At 34.8% G+C, this 19,232-nt stretch overlaps 2 protein-coding genes and 1 non-coding gene across 3 annotated transcripts in view; 2 read left to right on the top strand and 1 right to left on the bottom strand.

Moving 5' to 3' along the window:
- Smp_160450 (hypothetical protein) overlaps positions 1-1,566 on the top strand; it is a gene marked incomplete at both ends in the record, with an annotated part of 71,190 nt that extends 69,624 nt beyond the window's left edge. Inside the window, one exon of the mRNA XM_018792901.1 lies at positions 1,420-1,566. Within this exon, the coding sequence (XP_018647467.1) occupies positions 1,420-1,566 (147 nt within the window). The remainder of the gene's footprint in view (positions 1-1,419) is intronic.
- Positions 1,567-2,024: 458 nt separating this feature from the next.
- Smp_160460 (Myb1-related transcription factor) overlaps positions 2,025-19,232 on the bottom strand; it is a gene marked incomplete at both ends in the record, with an annotated part of 98,476 nt that continues 81,268 nt past the window's right edge. The window contains 4 exons of the mRNA XM_018792900.1: positions 2,025-2,408; positions 6,518-6,887; positions 14,288-14,468; positions 16,425-16,586. Coding sequence (XP_018647466.1) covers positions 2,025-2,408; positions 6,518-6,887; positions 14,288-14,468; positions 16,425-16,586 — 1,097 coding nt within the window. The remainder of the gene's footprint in view (positions 2,409-6,517; positions 6,888-14,287; positions 14,469-16,424; positions 16,587-19,232) is intronic.
- Smp_tRNA_01073_Pseudo_TTG.1.1 lies at positions 9,257-9,329 on the top strand. The gene has a single exon. It is a non-coding gene (tRNA).

The following is a 19,232-nucleotide window of genomic DNA, read 5'->3' as shown; positions in this document are numbered from 1 at the left end:
AAACTGGATGATGCAAGTAGGAAAGAAAAAGAAACAAACAAACAATTAATGAATAATATCCATAGAAACTGGTAACCTGTTGTTTTCTGGCAAAAACAGTGACAATGGTAATGAAAAGACTTGAAATACACACACACGCACGCACACAAGAGGGGGCAACGACACAGACTCTTGGACACACACATACACGATATGAGTTGACAGAAAAACATGGCGCACATTTTAAAAAAAGGCAATAATGAGAATTCTTATGTTTTGGTCAGACTTATCATTCACTGAATTGAAAAGATATAAACAATGATGACAAGAAATAAACACACACACAGAGGAGTAAAATTGACATTTTTTTGATGGGGACCAGTACATGTCATTATCTAAAATAAAATGAATATACATAGAAATCTTGTACACAAATGAGTCGAATTGGAAGAAAGAACACTGCAGATTATTACACATAAATATATAGATATCAAAGTTTTATAATGTAGTAGTAGTAGTAATAATAACATCTGATACCGGTGTGTATGGTCAGTCAGTCAGTCAGCTACAATGTAGGACCGGTGTGTATAGAGCAGCCTGGCAAAAGTATCCCCCTTATATAATAAACACTATTGGTAAACGAAGGAGCATATTACACATTTTCACATCATTGAAAGGATAAGTCCATATATATATATAGAATCAATTAAAGTATTCTTGCTTTAAAATACAAATAAAATATACAAATGATCATCATTATTGTTGTATATACCATGTATACATAGAGAAATATCTGATCATTATAAATGTCTATCTTTATCTGAATTTATCTAACCAACAATTAAAACAAGACAAATGATAATAGAATAAGTAAAGTAAAGTTTCTATAGAACAAATGGACTGATCTCTTATAATTTATAATCAATATTCAATAAAATCTATGGAAACAAAATAATTAAACCGGTCATTTTTTTTTCGGGTTAGTATCCATATTCAATGATTAGGTGGTACACATTGAATAATAAAAAAAACGATATAACCTATACATGGGTTTGTTCAAAACTGTTACCACAAAGCGGGAATAAAAGTTTTTTTAAAAAAAATGTAACCAATATGCTTGTTAGTTCACGCACACACACGCATTTATGATAGACAGGTAAAGTAATGAAAAGATTATTTTTTTTCTTTTGAAAAAAATGAAAATAGGCGCTTATTTTAATATCCGTTTTTAAAACAAAGAAAAAAAATATATATATAAGGAATATTAGTTGTTTTTCTTAACTAAAACAAAAGAAAGAAATTTAAAATAGATTACGAATGGATTCATGTTTTGTTGATTAGAAAAAGTACAACCCCCCCCCTATGTAGAAGACAATGATATCTCATTAACAAGAAAACATGATCAAATAGTAACCATTATATAACGTATTATTTCAAAAGCTAGTAGTGCTGGATGATACAGAACATGGATCTATTTCTTATATTAAGTGTGAAGATTGTGAATGTTGCCATTACCCATTTGCGTTGATTGAACAAATAAAAGTATCCAGAACAGATAAGTATGGAAGAAATATAAGAAGAAAATAACCCCCACTTGTTTATATTACAACTTGTCCAATCTAGGCATACAAAGAAAAGAATGACGGAATAATTGGTCAGATACATAGCAAACAAAACTGTGTAAAGAGAATAGGTACCGGAAAAATGATCAGTGTGTGTAGTGTACAGAAAGCCACGATCGAGTATCCATCTCTGTCAATCTAATATTTTAACTAAAAAAAGAGGATATAAAACAATAGGGGGGGCGGAAATCATTAGAAAACGTCAAAAACAAAGGGCGAACAATAGAAACAAATCTTTCACAGGATACGAATATAATTCAAATAGGTTATTGTCGTTTGATTAAAATAGAAAAAGGAAAATAAAAGAAGATTCTGATAGAAATATTCCTCTCGAAATTTATCACAATTATATCACACTGAAGTATGTTTTCTCGTTTATTTTTTAACTACTGATATCTAGGAGAGTAGTATAAATAAAAGTGATTAAATGTATTGACGACGTGAGTGATTGTTGGTATTTTTATCACTATGAGTTTTCATATGAGCATTACGTGATTTGATTTTATGGAAAGATTTATTGCATATATGACATGTATAAATTGAATGTTTTGTATCACTCAACGATACAGAAGAAGTTAATGTTGATGATATAGTGGGAGTGGACATGGTAGTGGTGATGACAGTAGATAAGCAACTCGTAGAGACGACAGAATTAGCTGATATTTGTATTGTTGATAATGATGATGATAAAGACGAGTGAAATGAAGATGAATGCGAAGAGATGGCAGCAGTAGATGTTGTAGCAATTACAACAGTAGTCGTCGTCGTCGTAGTATTATACTTCGGTAATGATCCACTTGATGTAGTCTAATAAATAGGGAAAGACTGTTCAAATTAAGTAAATATTAGAAAAAATAAGTTTCATGAATGAGAAAACAATGAGCTAAATATTATTATTATAATTATGAAGTGATTTTATCTTCATAAAGCAATTTAACCAGTTAAGAACTGATTGTGTGTTACACATACTCCAATCATTGATTCATCCTGATATTCCCTAGTAGCAGACATGCCTTATCAATTTACGTTTTAGTATAAAATATTGTCGCGTAATTAACTAAATGGAAATGTGATACAATCGACCGATATTCTTTGATGGTGATTACTGAATTTCTAAAAAACTTTTTCTCTGGGTTGGATGGTTTGATTATAAAGTTTTCATTGTCTATTTAGATAACACCATCGTGAAACATTTCACAGAGAAAGCGACACTTTCAGCCTCAGTTACAAACATCTTTTAACAAAGAGTAATTGACAACCCATAAGATTTTTATGTGGTACTTAACGCTTACTAATTCAAGTCTTCTATGATCCGTGTGATATTTCAGCAAACTTATCAAAATCTGAGTATGTAGAGTAGTGTTGAGTTGTGTCTTATATTTATAAGATATGTCAATTAATTTAGAGTGTAGATATTCAACTTCTACTCGAAGTTTATGCTGATGATGTCGTTCAGAAGGACAACGAAAGCTCCACGACCAAACCATCCAGCTCAGAGAACAAAACTCCATCAAAAACAAAAATAACCATATGAGCTACATAGATAAAACGAAATGACTAAATTATTTGTTATTCATATAATGTCAAAATATATGTCAGTATCAGATCTCCCCTCCCCGCCGGAAAAACTTAAGAGATAGATAGTGAAGATGATCGGATAAAGCAATAATGGATAAGTGACATTACTTATTCTTGTTCTGAGAACTATAGTATAAAGTATAGCGAAATGTTTTCAACTTGGCATGTTTTAGTAATATAAAAAAAAATAATTGGAATCTTTTAAAAGGCTCGTTAAAGTTCAACATTTCACAGGTTGTTATTTTCAAATTGTTTTCGATCGACTATTTGTAGAACATGGTTGGATCTATATTTGTGTCACTGACCAATAAATTTTGCTCGAAAATCCAAGGAGTTCATTCATACATTATAGTCTCACTGTAAAAGTTTCGTTCTTCACTCCTTTTCAGATGAGGAAAAGTGAAGATAGAGATTTATATAAAGAGATAATATTCTTTGTCGAAGATATTAGGGTAGAAAAATAGCTTTATTCATCGTGGCTTTTAACAATACTTCAGGGCTGAACATTGACATGATAAAAAAAAACACACTAACTATATGGTATAACACAATTAAAATGAATTTATCAGAAATAATTTCCATGAAAAAGGTTGAAACGGACTCACTCATGGACTCAAAGTAGCTACATTAATGTCGCTACAAGTATAAAAATCTCAGTTTTAATCACCAAAATGAGGTGGCCATAAAAATTAATTATTTGAAAGGAATATACACAATAATAATTAACCGTTCATTAAGACGAAATTTCACAAGCCCTCATAACACTATGATCATAATCTCCACTAACTATTTTAAGTAAAGATGAATAGTAGCTATCGGTGGAATCCAGGACGTGTGCTTCGTTCTATTGAGAACGGTTCAGCTGGATGTACTTGCATTCCAGAGTGGGATGCAGGTAAATCCAGCTGATGAGTCTCAAATGCTTGCAAATGAAGGCAATATTGAGTCAATACGCACAGTATGAACGTATGTCAATAAGAGACTGAGCAATTGTAGTCCTAAACATCAATGGGATGATTCAAATTAACAATATCAATTGAATTTAAGCAGTTATTTTATTTCGAAACTTAAGTTAATTACTTCCTTTTTCATGATCATGTTTCATATTCGTGTCATACTGTGAATAAAATTTGTGTAATGCTTTCTGATATACAGTACATCTCGTAATTTCTTATTCATTTTACTGAAGGGTCCATTACTTCCTCTCTAATAGCACTGTTATCTAACTATTTAACCTGTATTATTCTAACTACTTAACCGCTATTCAGTAGTACTTTGAAACACCAGTTCAATTAGTAGATTAGAAAAACATATATAAGAACAATATTGTTTTCAATAAGATCTTCATCAGGCTTTAGTCTAATATATAGTAATATTTATATGAAGAATATTTTATCGATCATGGAAGCTTGTCAGTCAGTTATTATGAATACAGTGGTCTTGAGTGCTGTTAGAGGTATGAGGGCAGTTATCACTTCCCGGTTGCCCATACCGTGGAAGGGTTCTTCTAGAGGTACCTGAAAAGGAAATTGGGTTAGAAGTGTTCTTAATGACCTGAAAGCGTGACCGCAGTGCCCAAGGGACAACTGCTTGAGGCCGGTCACACACGACCTTTTTGTGGGTAGTTTTTGTGTTAGCTCCGTACTTGTCAGGACCTTACCGCCGGAGACGGATATCCGTGGGATAAGACGAGGTGTGCATTTTTACGGCCGACCTTTTCTAACCCCACCCCTCCTTGTGGGAAGGCAGCATCGCTGTTATGCTGATTGTCTGAAGGAAACATCTTACTGCTGTCATACCTCTGTACAGTCAACAGTACGACTTCACCTTCGGATCTTGGGTTTGCTGCTTTTAGTCTTACCGCTCCTCAACCGACCTGCCTGGCATGGTAGAACCTTGAGGAACGATCGTTCCAGCCAGTATAGCTCGATTGCTTCATCACGATAGGCAAACCCGACCACCACGTCAAGGTAGCAGCAACGGTCGGGTGAGTTGACAATAACAATGAAATAGATAACACAAGTAAATATAATAAGTAACAAGTACAAATTAATAATGAAATGACAGGTGAACTATGAATGTTAAAGCTAAATATTAAAAGGCTTAAATCAATGTTTCACCATCGAAAGTAGGTCAAACTATGAAAAAGGTAGACATCAAAATAAACAGCATTAACTATAGTTAAAATTGCGTAATAAGATAATTAGGTAGTGAATATACTATACAAAAGAGGGCGACAAAAACAAGAAAGAAAGATATGGTCAATAATAATAACAAAGAAAGAATCAATAATAATGATTAGCCAAGTTGTTTATTAAGGTTTATATGGTCAAGCAATAGAAAGGGTGTTATATAAATTTCATCTGATGGATACATAAATTAGGGTCACAGGTTCGAACCACTGTCTGTATACGTAAGAGATGAGACTGAACTCTTACGCGAAACGACGAATAAATACAACAGATCACTCGAAATGATATGATTACATGATCTGTATGGTTAAATAAACCTAAGTATTGTTTTTCTCAAACTCTTCGACAAACAGAGAGATATTCACACATTCGTTGGTTAATTCGCTTCGTTGTAAACTCAATATACAACTATCTCTACAGGGGCATCTGAATTTATAGATACACACTGAAGAGGCAAATGCAAGTAAATCAGCCTTAGTAAATTAGACTTCACCCTTTAACATTCCTAACTCTAATAGCTCACCTGTCATATCATCATCAATTTATATTCAGTTATGTAATCTATTTCATTATGATCGTCAACTCACAAACTTCCTTGGTTGGCATATTACAGTAAAGCCTGGTTAAGGTCTCATTGAAATCATCAGACTGCATCACGAGTCCGGGCATAAGTTAGAATTCTAAAGGCAAAAGGAAAAGAGGCAAACCAAAGAAATCAATGCGCCGAGAATTGAACCCTAGGCATCAAAGAAATGAATAGTACTTGGATACAACTGGAAAGGAGAGCCCAGAACAGAGTTCGTTATCTAATTCTGTTCTGTGGCCTATGATCCACTAGGGGTAACAGGTGTAAGTAAAGTAATTAAGTAATATGTGTTGTTCAAAGTTAAAATATGGGAATTTTAAATTACAGCAGATTTCAAGCAATCCCAGAATGTAGATAAATAACGCCACGCTAGTGAGTGTGAAACAGCAAAAACCTAGATCCAAGGTTTCTTGCCAATAACTTATCAGACCTATAGTGTTCTTTTATCAAAAGTAAGCGTCTATGCGCCAACAGTTATCAGTCAGAGGATCGCTGACATAATTCATATTCAGTAGTATTAATCATAACCATAATAATGATAGAAATCTAATCCTACTTACTTCATTGAAAACAATATCCATGAAATCATCATAGGAATTTTCCAAGGAATTACTATTATCATTATTCACAACAATATCATTGGTAGTCACCTTAGTAGTCAATTGATGATCTGATTTCATGTTTGTCGATAATGATAATGGTGGTTGAACTGATATCGTTGTTTGTTGTTGTTGTTTATGACGTAAATTATAAGGCACATTAAATGAATTATTATTATTATTATTATTGTCTAATGTTTGTGTTGAATTCATATCTGTTGTATATGCATTACACTGTTCAAAAGCTTCAAATTGTTCTGATAATGACTCTTCTGTGATTATTGGCTCCATACGAGGAAGTGAACGTTGACGTCGTGCCCTTTCACGATACCTTGAAGTAAAGAAGAAAGGAAAACACAATTAAATAATTATGATTGGAGAGGGGTTTTGTGGATATTATAGTAACTTGATAGTTGAATTCATGAATCCATTGAAGCTAGACCACCATGGAAAACCTGGAAGCACTGGAAAGCCGTTTCGTCCTATTGTGGGACTAATCAGAAGTGCGCATCAACGATCCCATCTCGTTAGATTCAAACCCAGGACCTATCGGTCTCGCGCGCGAAAGCTTAACCTCTAGACCATTGCTTTTAAATAACTGAGATTTATGCATTTACTCATTAGTAATTAGTTGCTCTTACAGCAGAATTAAGTAAAATAAATCTGAATAAGAATTCCCTTGACCAGGTAAATTAGATATGAGAAGTGTAAACAGGTGTTATACGTTTGGAAGAGATTAATCATAGTTTAAGGTTCAGAATAAGGGATCCATTCCAGATACTCATAGAGATGGTATATCTCCACTATAAAAATGACTAACATTCCCTGTAGAGCAATGGTTTAATGGTTGAAGCGTTCGGTATTTAGCTAGTAAGTCACAGGTTTGAATTCCGCTTCATTTGCTTCAGTTTGAGGAAGCGGGTAGTATTACTAGCCTACGAGATCAATTATACGTATTTATACCCGGTAATGAGTTTTTATCAATAACAGTAGTAATAATAATACTTTCGGTAGGAATTGAACTGGGTTCGTCCAGTATTACGGTAGAAGACTTTACTAATGAGCATATTCAAACGTACAGTTAAACTGAGTTTTATGAACATTTTGGCAAACATCTTGTTATCTAGTCCTTAGTATAGATTATGAATAGTCTTTGCTGACAAATACTGACTAGTATGAATCCTAGGCGAGGGGGATTTCAGTCGATTGTCTCCAACACACTTTGTGATCAAACAAAGAGGATCATGTTGTCGAGTCATATAGACGATTAAGTCAAATTGTAATCTTGATCAATTAAGTCCCACCAGTAGTCAGGATATAACATTAGTTGCTATTACAATTACCGATATGTTGGGTAGTAATTATAAACATATCATGTGTCCTTGTACTCACATACAATTTCAGAGTTAAACAGTACGTGAGGAATTATGAATATAATACTCTATTAGAACAAATCGATTATAAATCACATAATGAAGGCCTCAGCCCTCATATCTTTCTCTGGGTCATACATATACCCATCGTTTATGTACATTATAATTCGGTTCTACCAATTAAAACTTCCAAATCATCTGAGTTTTCTCATTCGCATAGCTGGTTCTATAAGCGAATAGGAAGGGTGTATATCTGAAGCGAACAACATGGAGATCGCGGCAAACAACTAGTTGAGCAATACAACATTTATTTTTGTGATAACTCAATGTATAGAAAAATCGTATTTCTGACGATGTTTCGTGACTTAATGTAAGCTACTTCTTCAGAGTAAATAAATAACCGACATTAAATTAACACAAGTGGGGACAATCGAATGTATTTGAACACAAAATTACATAAAATCTTGGCAAAATCTGAGAACCATACGGTAAATACTTAATTTGCAAAATGTCAATCAATCCTCTCAAACTTGACTGTTCCTTTTGCAAATATCAGTCAATCGTCTCATACTTCATTCTTCCTGCATTTTCATACCAATTGATTTCCGCTCTCGTTCTTTCCTCCTCGATCTTCACAATCTTTTGCTGCTAGACATTCTATTCCTGACTGGCATTATATACAACTTATGTCAGCATAAGTAGTACACACCACATTAGTGCAGTCAAAATCATAATATCATATTACAAATGCGTACATTTTTCATATCCACACAAATTAATACGGTGATAGGCCATACAAATTCACCTTGACTAAAAACTAACTTGACATTGACATATTCACACCTATTATGATTTCGACTGTACCAAAAATATTCTTCATTGTTTCCTTTGTGTTAATTTAGTGTCGATTATTTATTTACTCTGAAGAAGTGGCTTACACTAAGTGACGAAACGTCATCAGAGAAATACATCAGTTTTTCTACTCATTAGGCTATAACAGAAATATGTTTATTATTATTAACTCTTTACCCAATGCTTAATTTATTTGAAACTATCAAGTCCAACCTTGGTATGAATACCTAATTAACTATCTGTTAATTCATTTAGTATTGTTTGTTTGAAACTTCCCATTGATGTGTTAGGACTGCAACTGGTCAGTCTCTAATTGGCATATGTGTATACTGTGCGTATTGCCTCGATAGAGCGTAAATTCACAAGCATAGTAAGCAAAGATATATAGTGGCTAACACATCGATGGAAAGATTCAAACAAACAATACTAAGTTGAATTTAAACTTCACCCCATCGCACAAGCAAGTGGCTATCAGGACACAGTGGCCGAGTGGATAACGCGATGGCGTTTGAAGCGAAAGATACTGGGTTCGAGTCCTAGGGTGAACATCAACTCTGAGATGCAGGTACATCCAGCTGACGAGTACCAAATAGGACGAAACGCGCGTCCAACTGGATTCCACTGTTAGCCACTATCCATCTTTGCTTACCATATATCTGTTAATTGACTGATCAGTGTGTATGAGAAAAAGAATGTATTGAAATCAACTACTCTGTATATATACAAAGCTATTTACACACTAGAAAAACAAAAACCGTAAAATAAACATGTTTATACCAGATAGACACACATACACACACGCATACCATGTACCCAAGTAGATAAGTAAAAGGTGTATTCATACGAAAATAGAAACAAATCAAATCTACTTTTGACCCATATCTAAATTTAGGTAGATGATCAAGGATATACAACTATATGCAACCAGTTTAAACATGTTAAATGGAGAGTAGAAAAAAAATGAGAAAAATTCTTTTCGTCTCTTTGATTTTCAATATCATAACTAGTTTACTTTTTCATACCGTCTTTTTATGAAAAGTAAAGAGAGAGAAAACTAGCTACATTTTTCTGTTGCGTTGACAGAAAACAGTGTCCGATAGTTTAATCTATTGATATTACGGTTACTTATGTGAGAAAAATTATCTAATGAACTAATTACATTGGATATTAGGGAATGATGGTAAATCAGTTGATCAGGTCATGAATCTTCATCGACTGAAATGATTGGGCCATGTGTTATGTATGCCTGAACACCGATTACTACGACGTGCTATGCTGACTAGTGTTGGAGACGGTTGGAAGAAAGTTATGAGGGCGGCTAAAACAAAACGTGGCATCAGTTCATAAAGTGACTAACTTCTAGTCTGAGCCATGTTGGTAGATGCAGATTACTTGGTTGGGTTCCGCGTGACTATTGTAACCAGTGGTTGGAGACTCTGGGTAGCATGACTCAGAATCGATCATGTCAGTCAGTATTGGGCATCGATGGATAAGTGGTTGGACGTATGTAACAAAAGTCCTAACCATTTCATTTGATACAGTATCACAAACAAATTAAATGTGTAAAAGGAGACATCAGTCACAATTGATTGATCACTGGGTGGTGATCAATGTCATGTGTGTCAAGTTCTTTTTAGTGTTGATCGAATGCTATCGATCAAGTTGCAATGTGGCCACTAGTCTAGGTGGCTCGACACTGAGTGCACTATGTTGAGATAAGATGGTGGTTGGAAGTGGTCAACATGAAACCCTGGACCCGGGTTTTGTGCTACTTGGCACTCGTCAGCAAGGTGTACCTGTAATCTTGAGGGAACTGATGCTCCTTGACGGATTCGATCCCGTGTCACTCAGCTTCACAGTCTGAGACGTTACCACTGAGCTTTTCGGGCCGCGATCAACCTCCTGTAGGACTGAGATGTAATCATAACTGATTGATCACTGGGTGGTGATCAACGTCATGTGTGTCAAGTCAGTCAAGTTAACAAAAAATTTTACCAGTGTCACAATTTCAACGGGTACAAGACAAACATTTTGACTAAAGAAATGAATTATTTATCAACAAACTGAAGTACACTGTAAACTATATTGAATGTTTACATACAATAAAATGAAGATAATAAACACAAATGTAATGCCCTTTTTTGACTTCGACTAGTCTTGAACATTAGAAAGAAGATGGAGAGCATGAAGAAAGTGTACTAATGAATGAGATGTGGAACCAATGAATGTGTCACATTCTACATTGATTACGACTAATTGATTTTTAGTCCCCCTTCTCGGAGTGTGTGCCCTTATGAGCCTGATGAAAATAGATGATGGAAATATGAAAAAAAGATTTTTTTTAAAGAAACTTCCTAAAACTCTAATTGGTTATAAAAAAATACTTTTGAAAATTCTCAGCTTTCCAGGAATTTTCTTAAACGACTTAATTTTGAGTAGTTTCGTAAACTAGGGAGCATAGGACAGATGTCGCATAGTAGTGAAGACATCTCATCAATAGTCCAAACTTCAAGAATCTTATATTACGATTAAACAGGCGTCTGGTGGCTTCCTGGTTTTCCAGATGACGGACACAATGAAGTTAATCCATAATCAATAGTTTTTATAAATGAGATGAAACCGTGTAAAACCCCTTCAAATCAATCATAGATTTCTCCTAACAGTAACGATTTTCCTGATTATTGATTAATTTACATTTTACATCATACACACACATAAACATGTCAGTTTGTTAGAACAACAACCGTAGTTGATGACTTAGAGGGGATTTTTATCTGGGTATATATATATATATATACCGGCTTTTCCATTCAAATGGCAACCGAATAAAACTGTTATGCTACTATTAAAACTACAAAAATATTCTGTTAATTAATGCAAATTTGTTTTGTAGAAAAAAAAACATAATTAATTACATATTCGGATTATCATAAAACACATTGATTAAATCATCTTCGAATCAGTTGGTCACTACTACTACTACTAGTAGTAGTAGTAGTCGTTGTCCTAAATGAGATTAAGACCAGAGGGGGCAGCAGTAATATAAATCATTATAATTTAGAACTTATATCATGATTAGTACAATAAGAGAGAAGGGGGGGGTGGAAATAGAACAGACGAAATAGAAATGAAGTTGAAGTAATTATTGCCATCAATGTAATCAGAAAACTAAGTATATAGAGTCAATCATAAGCAAAGTAGAACCTAGAAAATGTGTCTACAGCCTTAAGTTGCCATATTATCTTAACATAATCAGATGTAATTATCAAGATAGACACCAGAATAGGAAAAGTAATAAAGTATTCATATCCATAGTGGTCGTTGTCACTGTAGTTGTAGTAAAAAATATTTAAAGATAAGGGATAAGCTCAACTGTGCTATTGTGATTATCGTTCGATTAAATTCACTAACCTCTTCAACTGTTAGTTACGATAATAGCTAGTACCTTAATCAGGAAGTCTGAACCAAACTAATGGGACTGAGAACAACAGTCAATGAATTCGTGGAGATTAAAAGAATATAATGACATTATAAAACGAAGAAAGTAAGCAGTCATATTTGAATTTAAGATTTAAAGAATGATAAATAATAAATGAACCACTGATATTGCGATTGGTTATAGTCTTGTTATCTAGGATCTTCAGTCCTATACTGTGATGTATGCTACTTATGTCGACAGACATAAGTAGTAAGTAACACCAATCAGTAGTAGAATACCTAGCAGCAGAAGGTTGAGAAGATCGAATTGAATAGAAAAAAATTGTAAACAGAGAGTAATTGTGATGAAAATAGGAATAAAGGAATAATAAAGTTTGTAAGAGACAATCGATGGATGATGTGCAAATGAAGTATTCAATGTATAGTTTCCATATTTTATGAAGAGACTATGTAATTTTGTATGAGAAAGAAATTAATTATTCCCACTAGAGTGTTCGTTTACTACACTATACAAGAATTATTTTGCAGACACCAAGCACATCTTAACAATAAATAAGTTTGATAAGAAATAGCTACATGGACAGACAAACTGTTGTATAGGTTTAGATGACATAGCACTCTAGAGTAAGAGATGGTTTGGAATATGTGCGTTATCTTTCAACCAATGAGTCTTGTTTTACAGGTGATATATAGCTTCACAAGAATACCGGATAAAATTAAATGACACAGTCGTGATAGTCTTTGTTTAAATAATTACTTATTTGTGGATATTTTTAAATTTTTTTTATTTGTGGTTGAAATCATGAGTCAATTGAAGCTAAACCACCATGGAAAACCTGGAAGCACTGGATGGCCGTTTTGTCCTATTGTGGGACTCCTCAGCAATGCGCATCTACGATCCCGTCTCACGAGATTTCCTGGAGTTCTAATGAGAAGCAGTAACCAGTGGAGTTCAACCAGGTCTTTTGGGAGATATCAACTCATTGAAGACAATGGTGAAATGGTTGCTCAAATTCGTGGATAGGTTGAAGTTAGACATTAACACCGTTGGATGCCGGCCAGCTCAGTGGTCTATCGGTTAAGTGCTCGCGCGCGAGACTGGTAGGTCCTGGCTTCGAGTCTCGTGAGGCGGGATCGTGGATGCGCACTGCTGAGGAGTCCCATAATAGGACGAAACAGCCGTCCAGTGCTTCCAGGTTTTCCATGGTGGACTCATGATCCTAACTATATGAAAAAAATTATTTATTTGATCAGTCTATTCTAATTACATCTTATCTATAAAAAAATTGAAGTTGTGTTCCATTCAGCGGAATGACTTCGTTATTCAACTAAGTATTGTATGATAACAATGCTAAATTAATTTATATACACTAAAACTTTCCATTTTGTATTCCAGTTTAAGAAAAATAACCAGCAATCCTAGTGGAAGAGTTTGTTCATAACATTTTAGATTGATGTTCGATGACAGTAGAGTCGTGAAAGAAGTAGATTGGTGTCAGTAAGTTTAATTCTAAATTAACTAATGACTGAAATATGTTCGTATGACGTTCATCCTATCAAGACTTTTCAACTGCCCTAGGTTGATCCTATTCGTTTATTAATCAGGTGTTCCGTTTTGACCCTCTCATATACCAGTTGAAGGCGATGATGCGTAGGATCTCTACGAAAAAGACTTTAAAGGTGTAATCGTATATGAGATGAAAAGTAGTATTGGATGAGAAAAAAGTTGGATAGCAATAGGCAAACAAACAAATAACCGTAATTACATTACTAATAATGATGATGAAGTTTATTATGAGTATTATTATATTTCCCAAAGTTGAAAGCGTGAGTCAATTGAAGCTAGACCACCATGGAAAACCTGGAAGCACTGGACGGCCGTTTCGTCCTATCATGGGACTCCTCAGCAGTGCATCATCCTGAAAAATAAGTATATATATTTGCGATTGTACAGCTTTGAAAATGAATTCGCCGAAAAGAGAACTCTTTGCTGAACACTACTAATAATCATAAAAACGTTAATTATAATGGTAATAGTAATAATAATAACGATCTGTATATACCATACCATTTAACATCAGATGGTGTATTCATTCGTTTCCATACATAATAGAATTCTACACAAGCTTTAACTGTTTTATTCATTCCAGCTGCTTGTAAATCTTTTGAAACTTGATGAAAATCTCTTCCATGCATAGCTAAACCTTGTTGAAAGCGTACAATCTCTTCAGTTGTCCAAGCTGTAGTTTCTATAAAACCAAGAAGGGTAATATTACAGAGTTTGTTTACAAAAAACAAACATACCATTATCACATTTAAAAATTTTTGTATAACTGAATAACTGGTAAAGATGGAACTTGATGTTAACAAGGAAACAAGAATCTTTGACAAACTACGGATGCTATTGTTGGGGACGTTATTTCATTTCATTCAAACCTTGTATAATAGTAACATTTACTTTTGCCCCTAGTCTATTCTATAGATCATAAGCTCTCGTTTGATGTATGAATCACTGCCATGGCCTTTTCTGTTCGTTCCAAAACTATTGTAATTTAGACGTAATCTTTTGTACTCTATTGCCTACTCTAATCCACCAGTTTTGGACATAATTGTGTTTTCCTAATTATTGTACGTTGTGTTTGGATTAGTCATTTATTTATTCATGTATCTGAAAATCGGGTACCAGATCGGAATTTGGAATAAAGTGATTAGTGCTCCAGTTGTCTTGTCTTCTCTCTCGCGTGTGCCTGTCAGACAATCAGGTGATAAAATAGTTTTCTCCTCTCTACCCTACTTCGAACTCCATGGTTTACGCAGTTAGCCTATCGTGTCAAGGTCTTAATCTACATTAGACAAGTTATACTCGGCACGAAAGTGGGTAGACAGATCAAGGACGTAACAGAACTTCTAGGACTATTCTACGAATAATTATTATTTTAATTTTTATTATCTAATTCATAAGTATTTAGTTTATGGTGTTTTCATATTCCACCTCTTTCCCCCCATTTATATTTATTAACTGTTGTTGTCATATCATTCATAGACTGTTGTCAATTAATTATACACCTATTGTTCGGTTTTGTACGGTATACGATCGACTTGAATACAAATTGACATTTCCTGTTTGAGGTGGGTTATGGTCGTCTAATTATTAAAATATCATCATGTAATTTTTTAAGTTACAATGATAATAATAGACAAACCGGTTAACAGTTCTTATGGTTTAATTAGGTATTGGGGAATAGAAAAATTGACGTGAACCAATACACATTAGGATATCTAGTCGTTATTTATCAGTCATTCATATGGATAATGTGGCGATGTTTGAAGTGAACGGTACTGGTTTCAAGTCCCAGAGTTGATGCTCACTCTGGGACAGAGTAACATCCAGATGAACAGTTCTAAATAGGACGAAACATATGTCCTGGGTTCTACTGTTAGCCACCATCTATCATTGTTTATAATCCTTGTGAATTAAAGCAATATCGAGGCAATTCACACAAGATGCACATATACCAATAAGAGACTGATCAATTATAGTCTTAAATAACAATCAAAAGATTTAAACAACTAATACAAAATGAATCATTGCTATTATTAGTTAACAGGTCATTATGATTACTGATATGGAGTAAGTAAACTCATTATTAATGAACTTTTATAATCTATAAATTTTTTCTGGTTAGCATTTTTTTAGCGAGTTGAAAAAAATTTATAGATTATAAAAGTTCATTAGCGTTTTTTTTGCAAGCTGGTTTTCTACGGGATGGGGTCGCTAACCTCATGCCCAACCCTCCTCCTTTACCCGGGCATGGGACCGGCAGTAGCCCCCGGAGGAGCTACAGGCGTCACAAGACAAGCATTCACATGAAATCCTGAAGGCCAAAGGAAAAGAGAAAAACCAAAGAACACATTAATCCCAGAAATGGAAACAGATATGAGGAGAATGAACAAAAACTGGATAGAACTAGAAAAGAAGGCCCAGGACAGAGTGCGTTGGTGAATGCTGGTCGGTGGCCTATGCTCCATCGGGAGTAACAGGCGTAAGTAAGTAAGTATAATCTATAAAGTGAGAATATACAAATCAAATTCATTAAATAATTGAGTACAAAATTATATACAAATTTAACAGAAGTGTGCGGCCTATGCTCCTCCACGAGGAGTAACAGGCGTAAGTAAGTAAGTAAGTAATAATTACAACTTACCAGCATATACATAATCATAAACAACTAATGTATCACGTAATAAAGCGTGTAATGTCATTTCTACATCACCTTTATATTTACATAATAAATGAAATGTATACTCCATATTTAATCCACAATTACGTACAGCTGGTGAACAAGCAATTTTTGTCAGTAGATTTACTAAAAAAATAAAAAAAATTTAAAAAAAGTTGATGTAATAAAGCCAAAAAAAGAACTGATGAAAAAGCAAACACGAGAAAAAAACACAGTGACGATAACAACAAAAGAGGAAGAAGAACAAGTCAGTCAGTCAGTCAGCTAGAACATCAGACCAGGCACATTTATACATCGGTCCAAGTTGCCATACCTCGTTAGCACAACAAGATGAACACCAAATTCATAGAAATAGTTAATTTAGTGATGGTAGTATGTAAAAGAAAGATTGCATATAAGGATATAATACAGGAAGGAAGAAAGTTATGAAGCAATTTTAATCTCAAGGTTTAAGAGAAGATAAAGAGTGTATACACCTACGCCATTGTGATCGATTCTGAGCCATGTCACCCAGAGTCTCCAACCATTGGTTACGATAGTCACGCGGACCCCAACCAGGTAGTCTGCACCTACCAACATGGCTCAGACTAGAAGTTAGTGACTTCATGCTCTGATGCCACGTTTTGGTTTGCCCGCCCCTAACTCTCTTCCAACTATCCCCAATACTAGTCAGCATAGCGCGTCGTGGTAATCGGTGTTCAGGTATACGCAACACGTGGCCTAACCATCTCAGTCGATGAAGATTCATCACCTAATCAACTGATTTACCATCATTTCCTAATACCCTGTGTCTAACCTCACTATTAATTACCCGGTGATCCCAGCAGATGAGAGCAATATTTCTAAGGCGTCTGTGGTCAAATACTAGTAACTTAAGAGTATCTTCTACTCTTAATGGCCACGTTTCACAGTCGTAAAGTAGAACAGAACGAACTGATGCGCAGTATACTCGTCGGAAGAAGAACAATGGTCAAGGGGTATACATGTTGTTTAAACTAATTGACTAAATAAATGATACACTACAGGGTTGTCATGCAGATACAACGATGGTACAAAAGTGATTTACAAACAAACATGATATTGGCTTCTACATACTGATGAATCAGTTATAAATATATTAGATCCTACAAAATGTCAATCACAAACCAAATAGCTCAATAGTAACGTCTTAGACTGTGAAGCTAGGCAATGTGAGTTTGAACCCCGTTAGGAAGTATTAATTCTATAAAGATTGTAGATACAACTTGCTAATGATTGTCGACTAGAATTAAACTCAGATCTAGGTTTTTCTGATGACTACCTTTAAGCACCTATGATCTATATGTTAATTTCTTTGGGGATAATGAATGACCCATGATAAGACTGAAATCTCACAATTGCCTATGCTATGAATAACATCCTAATCAATCATTTGTAGTACCTCGTTTCGTATTCTGTATATGAGAATGTTCCTTTTGATGAAAGACAAACGTATTCTAATGACTACTTTTTGATTCCTTTTAATAATGGTAAATAATTCAGTTTTTTGAGCAGTAATTGTAGAGCCAACTTATATCGTACAATCATATAATATCAATGCCCCCGAATGCCCTGGTACGGTCAAGAGTGGGGAGAGTACACTCTACCTCGAAAAATGCTCTCACATGGTCACGCGTATATAGCCTCTGCCACACAAGTCCTACTCACTGCCTTCTCGTGATGGGGATGTTGTTTACGAAATTGAGAGGACGATAAGCAAATGTCAGGCGCTCTAACCGGGTTGGTAGATATGGAAGATCCACCTGAGGGAGTTGGAAAACCTTGATTCCAAACCAATGGTATACATGAACTCCAGTATCCTGTGGGAAGAAATGGTGTGTGAACCTATTGGTGGTCACGGGCTACCATGGGACTGTATCTCCTTGCGATGCTCCACTGCCTTGTAGATTAGACCTTTAGGTCGAAGGCTCCGGGTGTGACCCCCTAAGAAAACCACCTGCTTCAGTTTGGGCACCTGGGCAGTATCACAGCCCTCACACAAATGAAATGAGATTTTTGCGGCGCATATGTATCTGGTGCTTCCTTATACCAATATTTATGTATTTTAATAAATAAATAATAATATTAATGTCATTTGACATTCGAATAATTATTTTACCAACTGGAAGTGTCAATAATCATGGTCACAAATCGTTGACAAACTCTGTGTAGATCTTACATAGATGAAAAGATAATGAGATCATTAAAATCAATTGTTTATTGTACATAATCTTTAGTAGTAATACTTCAACATGAGTCTGTTCAAGTGATCTTGTACAGGCCACAAAATCAGACAAAAGATTTGCTTACTACAACCTTAAATAATCTAATAATAATACTGAATAATGCAGAGAATCTATTTAAACTAGTTCATACATACATTAAATGTATTGATGAGATGATGAATCTTCATCGACTGAGATGGTTAGGCCATGTGTTATGTACACCTGAACACCGATTACCACGACGCGCTATGCTGACTAGTGTAGGGCATGGTTGGAAGAGAGTTAGGGGCGGGCAAACCAAAACGTGGCATCAGAGCATGAAGTCACTAACTTCTAGTCTGAGCCATGTTGGTAGGTGCAGACTACCTGGTTGGGGTCCGCGTGACTATCGTAACCAATGGTTGGAGACTCTGGGTGACATGGCTCAGAATCGATCACAATGGCGTAGGTGTATACACTCTTTATCTTCTCTTAAACCTTGAGATTAAAATTGCTTCATAACTTTCTTCCTTCCTGTATTATATCCTTA

The sequence above is a fragment of the Schistosoma mansoni genome, chromosome 1, assembly GCF_000237925.1.
Source record: "Schistosoma mansoni strain Puerto Rico chromosome 1, complete genome".
NCBI lineage: Eukaryota > Metazoa > Platyhelminthes > Trematoda > Strigeidida > Schistosomatidae > Schistosoma > Schistosoma mansoni.
Note: the sequence above shows the minus strand (reverse complement) of the source record. Positions and strands in the feature narration are given on the sequence as shown.